Source organism: Salvelinus namaycush, chromosome 12 (assembly GCF_016432855.1).
Source record: "Salvelinus namaycush isolate Seneca chromosome 12, SaNama_1.0, whole genome shotgun sequence".
In the NCBI taxonomy this organism is placed as follows: Eukaryota; Metazoa; Chordata; class Actinopteri; order Salmoniformes; family Salmonidae; genus Salvelinus; species Salvelinus namaycush.
Genome location: NC_052318.1, coordinates 14,615,435 through 14,636,432, shown reverse-complemented (window position 1 = coordinate 14,636,432; position 20,998 = coordinate 14,615,435). Strand labels below are relative to the sequence as shown.

Sequence of the window (20,998 nt, the reverse complement as noted above, 5' to 3'; positions counted from 1 at the left end):
ACTTACAAGCCCTTAACCATCAATGTAGATTTTTTTTTAAGTAAGAAAATATTTGCAAAAATAAATAAACACAAAATAAAATAAGCTAAAGTAAGAAATAAAGTAACAAATTAACAGTAACGAGGCTATATACAGGTGGTACCAGTACCTAGTCAATGTGAGGGGGTCAGAGCATGTGAGCGGAGTTGAGCAGTTGGAAATCTCGCTCATGGAGCTGTGCTTGCAGACAGGTGATTGTTACCACCAAGTGCTAACAATCAGTATCTGGATAACATGTGTAAAATGCTTGATAATGTATGTGATATCAACAGAGAGGTATATTTTCTGGGTGATTTAAATATTGACTGGGTTTCATCAAGCTGCCCACCCAAGAAAAAGCTTCAAACTGTTACCAGTGCCTGCAACCTGGTTCAGGTTATCAGTCAACATACCAGGGTAGTTACAAAAAGCACAGGAATGAAATAATGAACATGTATTGATCACATCTTTACTAATGCTGCAGAAATGTGCTTAAAAGCAGTATCCAGATCCATCGGATGTAGTGATCACAATATAGTAGTCATATATAGGAAAACCAAAGTTACAAAGGCTGGGTCTAATATAGTGTATAAGAGGACATATAATTTGTTTTGTAGTGATTCCTATGTTGTTGATGTAAAGAATATTTGTTGGTCCGTGGTGTGTCATGAGATGCAAACAAACGCTGCACTTAACACATTTACAAAATTGCTTATCCCAATTACTAATAGGCATGCACCCAATAAGAAAATGACTGTAAAAACTGTTAAATCACCGTGATTGATGAGGAACTGAAAAATGATGGTTGAGGGATGAGGCAAAAGTAATGGCAAATAAGTCTGACTGCACAACCGACTGGCAAACATATTGCAAGTTGAGAAATCATGTCACTAAACTGAATAAAAATAAGAAACTACACGATGAAACAAAGATAAATAACATAAAGAATGATAGTACAAAGCCTTGGAGCACCTTCAATGAATAAAAAAAAAAAAAAGGCAAACTCAGCTCCATCATTCATTGAGTCAGATGGCTTATTCATCACAAAACCGACTGATATTGCCAACTACTTTAAGGATTTTTTCATTGGCAAGATTAGCAAATGTAGGCATGACATGCCAACAACAACCGCTGATACGACAAATCCAAGTATATCTGAACAAATTATGAAAGACAAACCTGTTACCAACCCTAAGTAAAGTTTTGAAAAAAATTGTGTTTGACCAGATACAATGCTATTTTACAGTAAACAATTTGACAACAGACTTTCATCACGCTTATAGGGAATGTTTTTCTGTGTTGTTACCTACCCTCAACAAGCACAGCACTTACACAAATGACTGATGATTGGCTGAGAGAAATTGATGATAAAAAGATTGTGGGGGATGTTTTGTTAGACTTCAGTGCAGCTTTTGACATTATCCATTATAGTCTGCTGCTGGAAAAACGTATGTGTTATGGCTTTACATCCCCTGCTATATTGTGGATAAAGAGTTACCTGTCTAACAGAATACAGAAGGTGTTCATTAATGGAAGCCTCTCCAACATAATCCAGGTAGAATCAGGAATTCCCCAGGGCTGCCTAGGCTCCTTACTTTTATTTATTTTTACTAACGACATGCCACTGGCTTTGAGTAAAGTCAGTGTGTCTATGTATGCGGATGACTCAACACTATACACGTCATCTACTACATCGACTGAAATGCTAAGGACCCTGGGACTAAACACCTCCCTCTGCAACTGGATCCTGGACTTCCTGACGGGCCGCCCCCAGGTGGTAAGGGTAGGTAACAACACAGTTAAGCAGTCCTCCAGGACTGTTTCCAGACATGGGCGTTTAGATTCGTGTTTAGTGGACATATTCCCCACAAAGTGGAGTGGTCGTTCGCAATGACGTGATGTGCCATTTCTGTTCAAGGTGAAAGCAGATCGACTTTTCAGATTTTGAGTGGGCTTGGCTTTAACGAAGCATTTGGCCTTTTTCTTCGCAACCTTTGTATCAGAGTCTATAGACAACGCCTGTGGTCTTGTTTCTTGATCAAGCGGGCCCTGGATATGGTCTCGAGTGAGAGCGGGATAAATTTGAATTTGAAACGTACCAAGAAATCTCACATCTGCATTCACTGCCAAAGGTGATTCTAACATGTATTGACTCAGGGTATGTACATGAGATATTATCAATAAATTAGCAAAAAAATGTTTAAAAAAAAACATGTTTTCACTTTGTCATTATAATCTATTGTGTGTAGATGGGTGAGAATTGGTTTTCTCCATTTTGAATTCAACCTGTAACACTAAAATGTGGAATAAGTCAAGGGGTATGAATACTTTCTGAAGGCACTATCTGGCTAAATCATTAGAAAAAATAATTGCATCTACATTTTCTTTAAAACTGATTTTTGGTTTGTAAGTGAATTTCAAAGTGACGGACATTTGTGGACTTTTCTCATTTGGGAAAAAGTCTGTCCTCCACCCTCTCTCCTCCATGACCAGGAACCCGATAAATGGTCGAGGAGATGTCAATTTGTTAATAGGCGAACAGAAGAGTGTCCTCCCCTCCTCGATAGCCACCTTTCATTGAGGATAAACATGCAAGTCCTTCGTGGAAGAGTTTTAAAATCTACCAAACCCACTTTGAATCAGCTTTAGTTTTTTCTGAGGAGAAAAACATGCACACGTTGAAAAACATATAATTGTATCTGTAAAATGTCTAGCACAACTAACTTAATATGTTTTTATCCCTTTACACATTTATTTTGGGATCTACCCCTGTAACCCCTGTAAACGTCATTCATGCGACATGCGAGTGGAGAAGTAGAGTAATTTCATACAAGCATATTTTCGGCCACATTACCTCACCTCGCTGCCACTCCACGATTACTTTTGGCCTTTTTCAAAAGGAGGCGAGAGAGGACGGAGGAGAGGACACAGGATTTTAGCAAATTCAACTGCGAAAAGGCCAGAGTACCAAACCACCACCATTCCCAACGTGTTCCTCCCTCTGAGGTCCTACCGTAGTAGTGTTGTCGTGTTTGGGAGTCTAGACACTACAGCTTGCCGGCATCCTTGAACTTGCTGAGCAGGCATTGGTCAATTAACTTAGTTCCGCCCGAAGTTTGCGCTAGTGAACTTGCAACATTGTATAAAATATTCTGGGCCCTCAGAGTTTCCTGCACCAGTGAGCTTGGGACAGACACAGCTGTGGGCTATTTACGCAAGGGATAAGAAGCAGTGCTTGACTTGGGCAGGAGTTCACCAGAGCTGAGTACCAGCACCTCAAATGTTCTACTGCTTGAGCTCCTGTTCCTCCTATAGAAAATTAGCTCAAAGGTAATGTGGAGCTCCTGCACCTACATATAAAGAGTACCAGCACCCAAAATGAGTACCGGAACCTATTTCAGTCCAAGTCAAGCACTGATAAGAAGTAATCAGGTATGCCTATTTTATGACGTTTCCACTGGATCAGAACATTACATTTTTACCTTTCACGCTGAGTGGTTATCGAGTCGTTATCGAAAGGGAGAGAGGTGGAAAGATTTTTCAAATACATTGAGGAACTATTGTAATTCTAAATAATGTTAAAACATACATTGTTTGCTTGCTGTTTGAGGTGAAGAAAACATTACTTTGAGAAGCTCCACAGGTCATTAGTGGTGGTGCCTTAAGCCAATCCGAAATACTATCAGATCCCCAAATGGGCACATTTATATGCCTACATTTGCGCACAGGTCAGGTAACCTGTAGGCCTACCTCTATGCTTGCGCGTTCTTACTCAACATTGACAGGAGCGCTCCAAACATAAGACAATTACTAAATCGACAAAACCTAAACTTGAGTGAGCTAGGACGGAAATAGTTAATATAACTATTTGTTCAGCACTTTTGAAATGTACAGCGACAGAATTCAGAACATGGGCCAGTCTTACAGTATTCTCCCTGTACACCAAGTCAGAACCATAACATAAATAAAGGGGGCATATAGGCAGACAATGAAAGCTCTTACAATGTTCAATGATTACATTTCTCTAAAACAGGCTATAGGCTACATGTGCACCACTAAATCAGAACAGTAAGTTAAGTTATGAGGGGGAAAAGGACCAAATTATTAGGGTGAGGCACATGGGCTACTAACAGCTTACTACACACTTAGTATTACTTTCTTAGCTACAGTATACATATCTCCCTGTCATATTACATCATTTATGCAGCAGCATACAATATTTTTTTGGACTCACCTTGTTGTGCTGTCCTCACTTGAAAAGGAAGGTGGCGCGGCCGTCCTTCTTGCAGGCAAATTTTGGCATCAAAGAGACCCTTAAACCTAGATTTGGACCACACATCCACTCCACTGAATAGCAGGCTAGTGATTACTTTCCAACTTATGCAGTTAGCCACTGATTTCTTCCAAACCACTCATTTTTGAATTTGCCATTTCCAAATTGTTGTGTAAGATTTATGTACAATGAGCACCAATACGTTTTTTCTATAATTTCTCTTCATATGACAAGGATTTAAAAGGATTTGCCAGTAGATTGTGGACTTGATTCATGATGATGACTGCTTGTCTATCTTGCTAGCTAAGATTTTAAAAGTATGTTGACATCAGTCCAATCAAAGCTACGGTAGATATGACGTGATTTGACGTCATTTTATCTGTGACCTTGAGCCTTCTTGGATGGGCACGTTGAATGTAACTCTACGGTAGCACCCAAGGGGCTTGGAATTTTCGAGCTTTCCCCGTAGATTTTGTGGTGACATAGTGTCCCCATGAGTGACATAACACTGAGCCAATCACGGCGCAACTAGAGATCATTACCAACCCCTACACTCTGTATATTCCCGCTGGCTAACTTACCACCACAGAAAGCAATGAGCTAGGCTAACACACCTGCATGTTGGAGGTGCCTTACTCAAGAAAGCAAAATGGTGGCAACTACGAAGAATCTCAATTATAAAATAAATATTTATTTGTTTAACACTTTTTTTGTTGCTACATGATTCCATATGTGTTATTTCATTGTGTTAATGTCTTCACTAATTATTCTACAATGTAGAAAATAGTACAAATAAAGAAAAACCCTGGAATGAGTGGGTGTGTCCAAACTTTTGACTGGTACTGTATATATTTGTTACTGCTCGACTAAAACAATTTCAGTCGACTAACAGCATAACAACCAACCAAACAATCTACTAGTCGACTAATTGGGGTTAGCCTTATAAAAATCAACCATGATTTTGTGCTTTCTATAATTTGTGATCGTTTACCTCGAGCTTTGATCATTACTAAACCAGTGAGTTTCCAATTATTTACGCAAAGAAAGATTCTACAAGAGAACATTGTGAGAGCTATTGGTTTAATGGTTCTGCCAACCGTCCTAAGCATATATATATATATATATATATATTTTTTTTTTTACCTTTATTTAACTAGGTAAGTCAGTCAATAAGAACAATGCTTTGCGGGTCCAATGCTTTGCGTTTCTGCTTCGGACGGCCTATGTTAAGATCGAAGATTAGTTGGGATTAATAGTGTCATTGACGTCACACGTGGCAGTTGGTATCGTACAGAATACTGTTTGGTATTGAATATTAGGCTATGTCGTCCGTTCACTGTAATTTCTACAGACAGTATGGCACAAAGCCAATACAACAACAACAAAAAACACAAAAACAAAGCAAAATAGAAAGAATGTTGTGTGGTACTCTAAATTAACACAACTGTTGTACTTGTCTTTATTGCACTTAATAGCACCACTGCCAATTTCGCTAATAACTGCTGCTTTTTAGGAAGGTTTTACTTGCAATAACTGTGATATGTAGTTGTTTTACCTACCTTATCTGAATGCACTGACTGTAAATCACTCTGGTATAAACTAAATGACCAAAATGGAAATTAATGTCACACTGCTGAAAATAACAAATGACTCGTATAAGAAGAAAGAAACACAAGAAACTATCGCTGTGTCAGGTGGATGTGAAACATTGACTAAACCGGAAATCACACAGAGGAGGAAACAGCACTAAGACCACACTTGACTCTCTGTAAAAACAGCATTTTTGATAAGTTCTCTATCTCGCTAAATCACCCATTAAGGTCAGGGGTTGAGCTTTCCAAAATAATTTTCATACCATTGATTGAAATATGGTCATTACTGTGGATCTGTATTTGTTCCACTCACAAGGCAGTGAAACTCTCACAAGGTAGTGAAACTCTCACAAGGGAGTGAATTTGAGAGTGGTTACATTACATACATACTTTTCCAGCCCCACCACTCAGCTTTCTACCAAACAGAAAACATTGGTTAACTGCTTGCGATGGTGGCAGAGGTGGTAAGAGATGCCAAAGCAAATTCTCGGTAAAGATGTAGTCCCAGCCCGCTCATCTGAAAGTGGCACTTCCTACATTGTTTGTGACACATTTGTAAAAAAAAAAATTAAAAAAAAATGACCCCAATCTTAATGGTGTCTGTAGAATGAAGTCCCACTGCAATTTGAAATATATTTGAGAGTACGCACGTACACACACACAGACATGCCTAAATTAGAGTAATGGTGAAGCAATTCAAGGTTGCAGTAGGAAAGATGTGCTACCATTGGCTGTATAATACACCAATTGCCATTATACAAACTCACCACTCATTGCCCAGACTAGCACAATCTTAGCAGGATCTACATCATAATTATGAAACTTTCCCAGACATTACTGTGTAACCAATAGACCTGCCTCAACAGGACGGAAACTGACCATTTTAGTGAACAATGCTTTCATTTTAGTGAACAATGCTTTTTTTTTCAGAACCCGGCATCAAGCACATGGCTCCCAACTGGAAAACTGGGTTCATTTCCTGTCTCCACCCATCCTCCCGTGTCTCCCTCATTTCTATCTCCCCATATGTGTCCATGCCTGTCTTTAACAAAGCATGAAAAAATACCTTAAAGTAGAGTGGATATCCACTCTCTTTAAAAAACAAAGGTCACTTAAACGTAAAGTAAAAGACGCAAAAACGAAACTTAAGAACAGGAAGCATATAAATAACGCACATAGAACAGATCTACCACTTCTTAGACTTGCTTTCAATGAGAATGACAGATCTATAACTAAACATTTCTATTTGAAATTGATCAGGTTGATTGTATTTCACAGAGAAGACAAACACTGCACCTTGAATTTGTATCTCTACATCAGATAAGCATTTTGAAATAGTAGCCTGTAGTCACTCCCGATCAGTTTCTTGAGAAGCACCTGCATCAAGGATAAGATGATTTCAATGTGACTGTTCACAAACAGCCTAAAAAATGTTGTCACTTAGTTGACTGAAATTCACCCCAGTTGACGAGTCAGAATTGCTCAGTCTCACTTTATGTGATTAGTCACATTTCTACATTCATAACATCTTTAGGATTATGAAAAAATATGTGATTCCTCAGGATATATTCCTCAGGATATAAGGTTATGGTGTTCATTATTGTTTTGAAAAATTAAGCACATTAAAAGGGGTCTTCTTTTAAGGTCTCACATTTCTCTCTGGGCTGATACCAAAACAATGACTCTACACCAAGACTCTCCAACCCTGTTCTGGGAGAGCTACCGTTTACTCTAACTCTAATCTAGCGCACCTGATTCTAATAATTAGCTGGTTGTGTAGCTGAATAAGGATGGTTACACCTGGAGTTGGAGCGAAAACCCACAGGAGGGTAGCTCTCCATGGACAGGATTGGGGAGCACTGCAGAGAGATAAACTGACACAGGACTTAACATACACCTGCTTACAAACTAAAAAACAACAGCCTTAATGTGACATTTAATTTTTGAACTATCACAACACAGTTAAAACGGTATGTGTGTGTTAAATGTGGGTGAGAGAGTCTGTATGTCCTGTGAGAAAGTGAAGGGATGTGAGGGAGACTAATCTTGTGGTGAATGTGTGAGAAGAAATGTTTCCACCACCACTACTATAGGCACACTACTGTGTGCACAACAAAAGGGTTTGAAATTAGTATTATTGAGTTGTCTGTTGACTGAGCCACACAGGAGCTCCCAAATACCTATAAATTGTAGTGAGATGTTGGTCCTAGATGCTGATCTTGGGTCAGTTTAGCATTTTTCACACGAAAGGTTAAGGTTAGGATTGAGGGAGGGGAAGCTGATCCTAGAGCTGTACCTAGGGAAACTTCACCTCAGAAACCAATAGCAGCAGACCCGATGTCTGTAGCAGTGAACTCCTGGATGAAGACCTATAAAGTTTACGGCATGGAACTAGCCCATTGTGACGGAGCACCTATTACATCAACAAGATTAGGCTTTAAGGCCTGCTCTGCGATCACTTATTTTGACCAAGGCCCAGTGCACTAATTTATAGGGAATAGGCAATTTGGGACAGAGTTGATGTATCATTTCAAAAGAAAATGAATACAATACAATGTAGCAAAAGTAACCTCTTTAGCCTCTATCTGGCTGCTATAGGCCTACACACCATATTTAATGTTTCCCCAATTAGCACCAGCTAATTACATGTCTGTAATAGGTTGGTGAGTTTGCAATGAATCAAACTACTATTCACCATCCCTTCTTTTATCTAGCATGTCACATTTGAGTTTGTGTAAAAAGAAAGTCAAATTAATACTCTTAAATCCTTCACCAGTCTGATAAATGTAGCCTATTCTTAAAATCAATGTTATCTCATATTGTTTGAGAACTTTAAGTCCCCAGTTCAATTTATATAATTTTTTATGAATATGAAATCATATGGCATGATCATATTCCTTAATCCAAACATCATCATTATAAATTAGTGTAGGCTACATTAGTTAAAATGTAATGCTGCAATGTTGGTAGCCTAACAAAAATTGCATGAATTCGATAAATTATACACACTGTTCAGTGATGCCATCCCAGCTAGCGCAGTGGATCTGGGCCGATCCCCGGCTGAGTCGGGGCACTTGGCTGAAAGTCAGACTCGGCCGACGTCAAGTGGCCATATGCAGTATTACTTATGGCTAGTATGCGGGGATTGGGCTTGGGCCAATTCCGGTGTGAGTTATCTGGCCCAACTGTATTACTTGGGGCTTGGGCCGATTGGGGCTACTCTCCGGCAGATGATTACACGGGCTGCTTTATATAAATAACATTTGAATATTTATTTTTCCTTATTTTCTTATTGTTTCTGTGATCAAAAAATACAATTAACATTTAAATGAAATTCTTAAAGAGTCCTCTGTAGTATTTTTGTATTTTGATACTTTGTGCAAGCCAATTGATAAGCATTAAAAATGTTGTGGATCGAGCCTCCCTCTAACACCATACCCAAACCGGACTCACGCATGCGGCATCTTGCGCAAATTGATTTTGACCCCGCACACCAAACGCGATCACGACAAGCAGGTTGAAATATCAAAACAAACTCTAAACCAATTATATTAATTTAGGGACATGTCAAAAAGCATGAACACACCGCTCGCATCGTAAACATAAATGTTATTCAATTATTGCACCCATACCGCTTGCGCACACCAACGAGCGTCTGCGTTGCCAGGCGCTAAAATAGAAGTTGCTTCAATTTGTGGCGCAGAACGCACAGCAAGTCCTGCCTCTCCCATCTCCTCATTGGCTTTTAGAAGCATATGTCCACGTGCCATCTCCTCATTGGTTATACCCACGTGGGTGATTTAAAGATGAACTGAGTTCGGTCGGTTGTGTGGTAACTATGACAGTTAGATGCCAGTCGCCATATAAAGTCCAAAGAAAAATCCTGAAAGGAGGAGAGATGACTAGAAACGATTCGGTTGACCGTTTTATGTGTGGATTAATTGTCATAGTAGAGGACCTTGTGAATTTCAGGTAAAATAACAACTCAAAGTTTATATCCCAGGACAAATTAGCTAGCAACAGCAAGCTAGCTAAAACAGACAAATTAGCTAGCAACTGCAAGCTAGCTAGCTAAATTGCCATAAATGTTTAATGCTATTCGACCTGTCCCCAAATTAATATAATTGGTTCAGAGATTGTTTTGATATTAAAACCTGCATGTGTCGTGATCGCGTTTGGTGTGGGGGGACAAAATCAATTTGCGCACAATGGCGCACGCACGCCGCCGGTTTGGGTACGGTGTTAGACACTGCATCACAGTGCAAACTGCTTGCTACAGATGCTGGTTCGAGACCCGTGCCGGCCGAGCCATGTGGCAACGCACAATTAGCCCAGCGCCGTTGGAGGGTTTGGCCGGCCGGGATGTCCTTGTCCCAACATGCTGTAGCGACTCTTGTGGCGGGCCAGGCGCATGCAAGCTGACACGGTCATCATGTGTATGGCGTTTCCTCCAACACATTTTTTTTTTTGTGGATGGGTCTAATTTGTATGTATAAAATGTATAATAGTCATATATAAAATAATTAAAATCAGGTTATTTTGTATACATTTATTTAAATTTGCATCAGCTGGGGGGATTCTGGTAAGATTCCGGCAAAGTTGGCTGAATTCCGGTAGACAGAAACGCCCGATGTACTTGGGCCGATTCTGGGCAGTCATTCATTTTGATTCCGGGCCGATTCAATCAGTTCTGGCCCCCCGGAGGAGGGCCGCTTCGGGCCGATTCCTCATTGCTAACTGTGATGTGTTTTTTGCGACACACATTGCCAAAGATTCAGAATTTTACCAGCAGTCCACAACTTGTTACATATAATAAAACATGTATTATAACTCATGTCTTACCGTAAATAGATTTAGAAAACCGAAGAAAAGCATAGAACTTACCGTGGAGAACCACAAATATTGTTCCCTGTAGCTGTCAGCTGAAGGTAAGTCTATACAGTGGGTAAATGCATACAAGACTGGGGATACGTCTATGCGTCGCACTATTCTTTAGGGTCAATTCTGACAATTCAGAAAGATCACAATATTTGAAGACGATGTAGCCAAAAGTACACACCCCGAAACGCTGTTGTCAAGCAACTGCTTTCATGCACGATTGACATTCCTGACGTCTTCTAAGCTACACTTAAACGCATGCGCCATGCACTGGAAAATGGTCATACAGGAGAATCGTTCGGTTATTACCAACTGTACTAGGTCGAGTCGGTCCATCCCTTCTAAATACCCGTTATTTAGAAATGTTTCCGAAATATGCTATTCAGGTATTAAAATGTTTTCTCTAAAACGGATTGTTTTTCCTCCCAAAATGTTTGTTAGTGTAGTCAGTGGCACACTATCATATTCCACCTAACCAGTGGTGTAAAGTAACTAAGTAAAAATACTTTGAAGTACTAATTAAGTCGTTTTTTGGTGTATCTGTACAGTCATGGCCAAAAGTTGAGAATGACACATTTTAATTTTCACCGTCTGCTGCTTCAGTGTCTTCAGATATTTTTGTCAGATGTTACTATGGAATACTGAAGTATAATTTTATTGACAATTACATGAAGTTGATGCAAAGAGTCAATATTTGCAGTGTTGACCCTTATTTTTCAAGACCTCTGCAATCCGCCCTGGCATGCTGTCAATGAACTTCTGGGCCACATCCTGACTGATGGCAGCCCATTCTTGTATAATCAATGCTTGGAGTTTGTCAGAACTTGTGGGTTTTTGTTTGTCCACCCACCTCTTGAGGATTGACCACAAGTTCTCAATGGGATTAAGGTGTGGGGAGTTTCCTGGCCATGGACCCAAAATATCGATGTTTTGTTCCCCGAGCCACTTAGTTATCACTTTTGCCTTATGGCAAGGTGCTCCATCGTGCTGGAAAAGGCATTGTTTATCACCAAACTGTTCCTGGATGGTTGGGAGAAGTTGCTCTCGGAGGATGTGTTGGTACCATTCTTTATTCATGGCTGTGTTCTTAGGCAAAATTGTGAGTGAGCCCACTCCCTTGGCTGAGAAGCAACCCCACACATGAATGGTCTCAGGATGCTTTACTGTTGGCATGACACAGGACTGATGGTAGCGCTCACCTTGTCTTCTCTGGACAAGCTTTTTTCCGGATACCCCAAACAATTGGAAAGGGGATTCATCAGAGAAAATGACTTTACCCCAGTCCTCAGCAGTCCAATCCCTGTACCTTTTGCAGAATATCAGTCTGTCCCAGATGTTTTTCCTGGAGAGAAGTGGCTTCTTTGCTGCCCTTCTTGACACCAGGCCATTCTCCAAAAGTCTTCGCCTCACTGTGCGTGCAGATGCACTCACACCTGCCTGCTGCCATTCCTGAGCAAGCTCTGTACTGGTGGTGCCCCGATCCCACAGCTGAATCAACATTAGGAGACGGTCCTGGCGCTTGCTGGACTTTCTTGGGCGCCCTGAAGCCTTCTTCACAACAATTGAACCGCTCTCCTTGAAGTTCTTGATGATCCGATAAATGGTTGATTTAGGTGCAATCTTACTGGCAGCAATATGCTTGCCTGTGAAGCCCTTTTTGTGCAAAGCAATGATGACGGCATGTGTTTCCTTACAGGTAACCATGATTGACAGAGGAAGAACAATGATTCCAAGCACCACCCTCCTTTTGAAGCTTCCAGTCTGTTATTCGAACTCAATCAGCATGACAGAGTGATCTCCAGCCTTGTCCTCGTCAAAACTCACACCTGTGTTAACGAGAGAATCACTGACATGATGTCAGCTGGTCCTTTTGTGGCAGGGCTGAAATGCAGTGGAAATGTTTTTGGGGGATTCAGTTCATTTGCATGGCAAAGGGGAACTTTGCAATTAATTGCAATTCATCTGATCACTCTTCATAACATTCTGGGGTATATGCAAATTGCCATCATACAAACTGATTCAGCAGACTTTGAAAACGAATATTTGTGTCATTCTCAAAACTTTTGGCCACGACTGTACTTTACTATTTATATTTACGACAATTTAGTACTTTTTGCAATACTGTACTTAAGTACATTTAAAACCAGATACTTTTACTCATGTAGTATTTTACTGGGTGACTCCCTTGAGTCATTTTCTATTATGGTACCTTTACTGAAGTATGACAATTCAGTTATTTTTCTACCACTTCACCTAACACACTTGTCCAAATACATCAAGCATCTTCAGATAAGTCACAACTGGCAAACAAAAATGGTTGTACAATTCTTTATTTCTGTTCAACAAATATATTTTAAAAGTTTAACAAAAAATTAGCAATTCTGAATCCACCAAGGCAATACAGTACAACTACAGTTGAACCTCAATCCTCAGGACTTGTATTAAAAACAAAATAATCTATAGGCTACAGAGAAACAGATACAGTGCTTTCAGAAAGACTTTTTCAACATTGTGTTACAGCCTGAATTTAAAACGTATTAAATATATTTTTTGGGTCACTGGCCTATACACAATAACCCATAACGTCAAAGTGGAATTTTGTTTTTTGAAATGTTTACAAATTAATTAAAAATGAAAAGCTCATGTCTTGAGTCAATAAGTATTCAACTCCTTTGTTATGGGAAGCCTAAAGTTCAGGAGTAAAACAAATTGCTTAAGTCACAGAAGTTTCATGGACTCACTCTGTGCAATAAATGTTTAACATGATGTTTGAATGACTACATCTCTGTACCCCACACATACAAGTATCTGTAAGATCCCTCAGTCGAGCAGTGAATTTCAAACACAGATTCAACCACAAAGACCTGAGAGGTTTTCCAATGCCTCACAAAGAAGGGAACCTATTGGTAGATGGGTAAAAAAAAAAGACATCAAATATCACTTTGAGCATAGTGAAGTTATTAATTACACTTTGGATGGTGTATCAACACACCCAGTCACTAAAGTTACAGGTGTCCTTCCTAACTCAGTTGCCGGAGAGGAAGGAAACCGCTCAGGGATTTCACCATGAGGCCAATAGTGACTTTAAAACAGTTACAGAGTTGGATGGGTGTGATAAGAGAAAAGGGAGGATGGATCAACAACATTGTATTTACTCCACAATACTAACCTAATTGATAGTGTGAAAAGGAAGCCTGTACAGAATGAAAACTATCCAAAAACATACATACTGTTTGCAACAAGGCACTAAAGTAATAGTGCCAAAAATTCATAGTGCCAAAAATTCATTTTTTGTCCAGAATATAAAGTGTTGTATTGGATTTGCCCCAAACGTATTACTGAGTACCACTCTCCATATTTTCAAGCATATTGGTGGCTGCATCATGTTATGGGTATTCTTGTAATCGATAAGGACTGGGGAGTTTTTCAGGATAAAAAAATAAAAACATCATGGAGCTAAGCACAGGCAAAATCCTAGAGGAATACCTGGTTGTCTGCTTTCCACCAGACTGGGAGGTGAATTCCCCTTTCAGCAGGACAATAACCTAAAACACAAGGCCAAGTCTACACTGCAGTTGCTTACCAAGAAAACACTGAATGTTTGAGTGGCTGAGTTAGTTTTCACTTAAATCTGCTTGAAAATCTATGGCAAGACTTGAAAATGGTTGTCAAGCAATGATCAACAACCAACTTGACAGAGCTTGAAGAATTCTGAAAAGAATAATGGGCAAATATTGTACGATCCAAGTGTGCAAAGTTCTTAGAAACGTACCCAGAAAGACTCGCAGCTGTAATCCCTGCCAATGGTCATTCTAACATGTATCGACTCAGCGGTGTGATTACGTATATAAATGAGATGCATTTCATTTGAAAAACATTTGCAAAAATGTTTTTTTTTTTTTTTTTTACTTTTCACTTTGTCATTATGGGCTATTGTGTGTAGATGGGTGAGACTTTTTTTCTCCATTTTGATTTCAGGCTGTAACAAAATGTGGAATAAGTCAAGGGGTATGAATACTTTCTGAAGGCACTGTATGTACAGTATCTGGCTAAATTATTAGAAAACAAAATCTGCATGAATATTTTCTAATACTGATTTTTGGTTTGTAAGTGAATGTCAAAGTGACGGACAATTGTGGCCTTTTCTCATTTGGGAAAAAGTCTGTCCTCCACCCTCTCTCCTCCATGACCAGGAACCCGATAAGTGGTTGAGGAGATGTCAATTCGTTAATAGGCGAACAGAAGAGTGTCCTCCCCTTCTCGATAGCCACCTTTCATCGAGGATAAACATGCAAGTCTTCCGTGGAAGAGTTTTGAAATCTGCCAAACCCTCTTTGAATCAGCTTTAGTTTTTTCTGAGGAGAAAAGCATGCACACGTTGAAAATCAATATGCTACTTATCGTTTTATCTATAAAATGTCCGGCACAACTAACTTAATTTGTTTTTATCACTTAACACATTTATTTTTTGATTTACCCCTGTAAACGTCATTCATGCAACACGCGAGTGGAGGAGTAATTTCATACAAGCATATTTTCATCCACATTACCTCTCCTCGCTGCCTCTCCATGACCTTTTTAAAAAGGAGGCGAGAGAGGACGGAGAAGAGAAGACACAGGATTTTAGCAAATTCAATTGCGAAAAGGCCAGAGTTCCAAACCACCACCATTCCCAACGTGTTCATCCCTCTGAGGTCCTACCGTAGTAGTGTTGTCGTGTTTGGGAGTCTAGACACTACAGCTTGCCGGCATCCTTGAACTTGCTGAGCAGGCCTTGGTCAGCCCGCAAGGGAAAGGAGAGGGAGCGACTGTGGTAGTACTGGGAGTCTGCCTGGAGGTTCTGGATGACGTCCGAAAGCAGGTGGGCATGCTCCACCCCGCAGCCCGGGGCCTCGTAGCTCAGGGCGTTGAAGTGGATGTGGAGGTGGTAGTAGGACGGCTGGTAGTGGAGGTACACCTTCAGCTTACTGGCTGCCACACCGTACCGCTTCAGAATGCTCTCCTGTGATAGGGGAAAGCACCATGAAAAACAAGCACAACTATTTGACAGAGTAAGGAGTAGTTGCCCCAAGACACATCAAACATCAAACAATCGCAATAAGCTCAACAAGCAAATTTAATTTGTATGTATGTATTATCGGATCCTTCTCACCTCTCCCCTCTTGCGGATGTTAGACAGCAATGGCAGATGCAGCGCTGTCAGGTCTCGTAAACTTTTGATGTCCCTTTGATGAACGATGGCAATCAAATGCAAGTCATCCAACTAGGGGGGGGGGGGGGGGGGGGTGAAAGTAACCATGTGCTCAATAGGAGGCTCGAATGGCATCTCCATTGTCCACTTTGGCCCTATGTATAAAGTGTCTCAAAGTTGAAGTTCTGATTTAGGATAGGTTTAGACTTTTAGATCACAATGAATAAGATTACTTGGACAGGATCATACAAGGTACAGTGGGGAAACAAGTATTTGATACACTGCTGATTTTGCAGGTTTTCCTACTTACAAAGCATGTAGAGGTCTGTAATTTTTATCATAGGTACACTTCAACTGTGAGAGACGGAATCTAAAACAAAAATCCAGAAAATCACCTGCTTTTGGTCCCACTTGAAGTCTGGGAGCAGGACAAAGCCGACGTCCTGGTCTGGGTCCTCATAAACGATGCGCTCTGCCTCCGCTTTCTTCTCCAAGATGTTGTACACCCACTGGAGGGGAAAAACACAGCGACAAGAAAATCATTGCCACATAAATCATAGAAGTGCATGTTTACAAATCACAATCTTTCAATATTGGCAACCATTAATTGGATATTTGAGTGATATAAAAGTAAACTATACCTGACAAGTATGAGAAGTTTAGGTTAATTTCCCCATCCTTTGTGGGCTCTGCCTGTCAAGCAGCAGAAGGGCGAATTTGCCGATGTACTGTTACTGTACACTGTTTCAAATACCTGCCATTCGTTGAAAATTGCCCACTCGTGTTCTATGTGGTGATGCAAAGACCTTTATTAGTGAAAGGCATTTCAAGTCTTTTCAGTTAGCCTTTTCATTCCACTTTGTCCACCTAAAAGAGCCGGCTCCAAACACATCTTTGTTCAGTAGCCATGATTGTGTTAAATAAACATGGGTGGGGCCTCAGACTGGCCTCTAACGGAGGCCTCCAAATCACTAGTCCGCCCCTGACCGAGGCATCACGTTAACCCTTTAAGATCGGAGGAGAGGAAAGCCCTTACTAATACCTCTCAAGCATCCGTGACGCATTGCCCAATCTGGCTCTTCTATATGGATGGTATTGTAATCCCTGATTGAGGATGATCCCCTGTAAGAACCGTGCATTTACTGAGTCGACAATCAAGGCCTCCGGATGTGGAGTGGGAGACTGTGTAGTGGGATACTGTGGGACTAATATTTTCACCTTGAAAGCATTGGGACTAATATTTTCACCTTGAAAGCAATGAAATGCTACCTGTACACTGAAGCTCTGACTCTGAATGTAAGGTAGGGTGATAGAGCGGTAGTCCTCCCCAGTCTCCTGCACCAAGTAGGTCTCCTGGCGCAGGTATTTCTTCACATGCTTCTCTGTGGCCGGACACACCACTGTGGTCTTCATCTCTTTGGAACCAAGGAACAAGACAAGGATCAATATCACATCAGATTTCAGTCAGAGATTTGAATTCCATTAGGAAATAATAATGGTGCCACTTCGCATTGCAGAATTATTCGATTTGGTCCAATGTATTGAATCTACAGCTGTCCCCGACTAAAGAAAATCTTGGTCGGCCGAGAGTCGTTCTGTTCCAATCGATTGGTCAAGATGTTTAAACTTGTTTTTCCATATATTGACAGACAGACCTTATGTGTTTGAATAAAACCAACTACCTTATGCACTGAGCTTGTCTGATGCTTTAAGCACACTGTTTGATTAAATAATTAGGACACACACGACTCAAGAAAGAGCCTGATGGTCACAGGCAGTTTAAAGAAATGACAGCGAGTGCCTGTGTGACTGGCGCACGTTTTCTCGCTCTCCTCCTTACTGCAGCAAAAAATGCACAACAGCACAGCAAGTGTTTATTGCGCTGTCTGTGTTGAAGCTGCAACAATTTCAGCCATTTAGTTTCTTACTTGTTTTTGAATTATTATTTTTTTCAGAAATCCCTCATTTGTTTAGGAAAAAACATTCCCTATTCCCTCAACCCTTGCTGTCTTTCCTCGAAACATGTGAGCATTACATGCATGTGACCAATAGGGCCTGACCTATAGCCAATCAATCACATCAATAAAATGGTTATAACAAACTCTGAACACAGTAATGTCGCAGCAAAATGGATGCGGAGGATGTGAAAAAGAAACTTGAAATGGGCAAATGTTTACAGGTTGCTCAGGAGGGAAAGGGGAAGTCAGATCTGTGGAAGACATTTGACTTAGTTGTGGAAACTACTGGAGATCTAGAAAAAGGAGGGTATAGGAGCAAGCGTTGCATGAGTATTGTGTGCCAAACAGTTGCTGTTAGATTACAATATTATTTTTTCTGACCGTTTGGAACAGTGTAAATGGTAAATACATTTGTGTACCAGAGAGTCTGTTCTAAAGAGAATTGTTTTTATATCTAAAGCCTATATTACAGCAGGCTACAGTTGAATGCATTCGTGAATTGCAGATTATTTATTGTTTAGGCTAATCATTCAAAGCTCCCTTTGTTATTGCATTTTAAAACTAAAACGCTTGATTGCATTTCAAAGCATGAATGTCTCGTTTGCTGTGTAATGGTATGAACGAATGAATGATTGGTTGATACAGTACCCTATATATTGAAATATAGGCTACGGTATTAAGACTAAATAGGACGCGTTCTTAGGCCTACAGCTCGATGGTGTTATACAAGGCTACTATACAAAACCTACTAATGATAACGACATTACTTATTATTATGATCATAATAATTGTAATGATAAACAATAAGAAGATCAAGAAAAATGACAGTATAGGAGAGCTGCGTGCATATTATGTGTGACAAACAGGTGCTATTAGATTACAATATTATTTCTCTGCCTGTTTGCAACAGTATAAACCCCACTAAATAAATAAGTAATACTAGTCTGTTCTAACAAAATTGTAAAGCCTTTATTACAGCTTAGCAAATATTATTATTATTATTATTTTTAATTTTGAACAGCCAAATCTGTGAAATTGCTTTATCTGACATTTTGCCGTTGCATGAGGATTGGTGCTCACGGAATCAGTAGGCTATTAAACAAACACTCAAACAGGCAACATCTGTCTTATTTCTGTAGATATACATGGGTGATTTATAAAGCCAGGCACATTTAAGGGCTTGTAAGTAAGCATTTCACTGTATGTCTACACCTGTTGTATTCGGCGCATGTAACATAACAGATTTTAATAAGATATCAAATGTTCATATACATCCCCAGGAATATTGACACCTTTTTTACATTTTCTGCCAAGCGAGCACTTAGATATGGTAATTTTCACATTCATATGTTTGGGAATTACTTATAGTAAGGATTTGTGAAAATTTGATAGCAATATAGAGTGGGAAAGCGGCCGTGCATATGGACAATTAATTGACACTGCAGTAAATAATACATTTGTCTTGTCCAGGCCCGTATTCTACACAGACCAGTGAGCCATAGCCAATCAGAGATACAACAGGACCTATATGCAAATAAGCTCCCTCTCAAGGGAATCACGAATTTTCATATCATAAATGTTCATGTCATTTTGGAGCAGATCTAGCCTATGTATCCTGGGGCATACCATTCAAATGAGCAGGGGGTTGGAGTTGATACGTGCTGTAGATATCATTCCTCATGTCCAACTTCATTCTGGAGCCATTGAAAATCTCCAACAGGGTGTCTTCCCTGATAGGGGTCTTCTCCAAAATGATGACCGCATCCTGGTCGTTCAACTGATAGGGAATAGGGAAATAATACATTGTTGTTTGAGATTCAATGGACTGTCCACCTTGTTAACTAGCTACCTAGACAATCGAACGTTAACAAGGTTAAGTATTTAACTACATGTATTGTTGTCATATAGTTGGACAGGACATACATGATACAAATAAACACTTTAATTCAACAAACGACACCTCGCGGCCGTAGGCAGCCATCGCTAAATTGGTTCGTACACTGACGACTGGTCACTTTGACAACAGGCAAGCAAGACGAATTATGCGATGCGAGCTTCTACCATTTGAAGTTTAAGTGGCTGCAACCACAGATTTCCAACCTATAAAATATAGCTATTTAACGTTACCACTTATAAACATCTATAAGCTTTTTGGTTTTAGTTTAGCTAGCTATTAGCCAATATTGACTAACTAGCTAGATACCTAGATAGCGGTAACGTTAGCCACCTTTCCGTGTATGAACATATTTTTCTCCCGTGCAGAGTCCCGCAGAACCGTTGTTGTTTTAAATCCGAACAAAGGATTTGCAGATGCTGATTCATTGTGATTATCTTGGTCACTATTCGGGTCATTCTTTAGTCGTTTGGCCTTAGCAGCATCAGTTTCATTTCTGTCCGCAAAATCAACTTCACGTTTACCAGTCTCCGCCATTTTTATTCTGAGGTACTTCTTCTTCGGTGGGGTTTTACGGCAGACTACATGCTTATTGCCTCGACCTACTGGGTGGGGTGAAAACGGAGAAACTTTAACATAGGAAATAAACGAAGGGTGAAAAAACACTCATATTCCCTCAAAACAAACAGCCCAAAATAATATATATTATTATATAAATAATAATCTCCCTCTTATTCATTACTACTCAGATCCCTACACAGGCTCTGGGGCCTGAGAGGGGAGACCTTATTTGGACAATATTCCTTGCAATATTTCAGCTTAAGTCATGTAGATCCAAAAACCTTTTAGACCCTTTCACAATGATTTCCAATTTCTGCTAGTTTGGCCAGTACAATTTATCATCCTGCTCAATGAATGCAACAAAATCCACTTTCTTCACGGTCATTAAGGCCTATATCAGGAACGCAACTGTTGAACGCAACTGTTGAACAACATTCTCAGCACACTGCCATGTCTTCCTCATCTTCATTTGGTCTAACTATGTCCACTGCCTCCGCATAGGAGACATGCTGGACAATCCTGATACTTGCTACTTCGATCCAGTAGCGGTGTGTGGGTAAAATCACTGAGGAAGCCAAGCCAGTAAAAAAGCCATATTGCAACCTGTTGTGATAATTGCATTGTTTGCTCTAT

General features: G+C 40.1%; 1 protein-coding gene across 2 annotated transcripts; it reads right to left on the bottom strand.

The window, feature by feature from the left end:
• Nucleotides 1–2,996: 2,996 nt before the first annotated feature.
• On the bottom strand, nucleotides 2,997–20,346 carry dcps (decapping enzyme, scavenger). Of its 2 annotated transcripts, XM_039005232.1 has the most exons (7): nucleotides 20,138–20,346; nucleotides 19,537–19,687; nucleotides 17,222–17,367; nucleotides 16,348–16,461; nucleotides 15,914–16,024; nucleotides 15,515–15,763; nucleotides 2,997–3,083 (listed from the first exon to the last, which is right to left on the bottom strand). In XM_039005232.1, exons 1-7 carry the CDS (start codon nucleotides 20,339–20,341, stop codon nucleotides 3,066–3,068), a joined length of 993 nt encoding a protein of 330 aa, XP_038861160.1. In that variant the 5' UTR covers nucleotides 20,342–20,346; the 3' UTR covers nucleotides 2,997–3,065. The 2 variants fall into 2 exon arrangements, with proteins under 2 accessions (XP_038861160.1, XP_038861159.1); XM_039005231.1 differs by lacking the exon at nucleotides 2,997–3,083 and having other exon boundaries at nucleotides 15,463–15,763.
• Nucleotides 20,347–20,998: the final 652 nt, after the last annotated feature.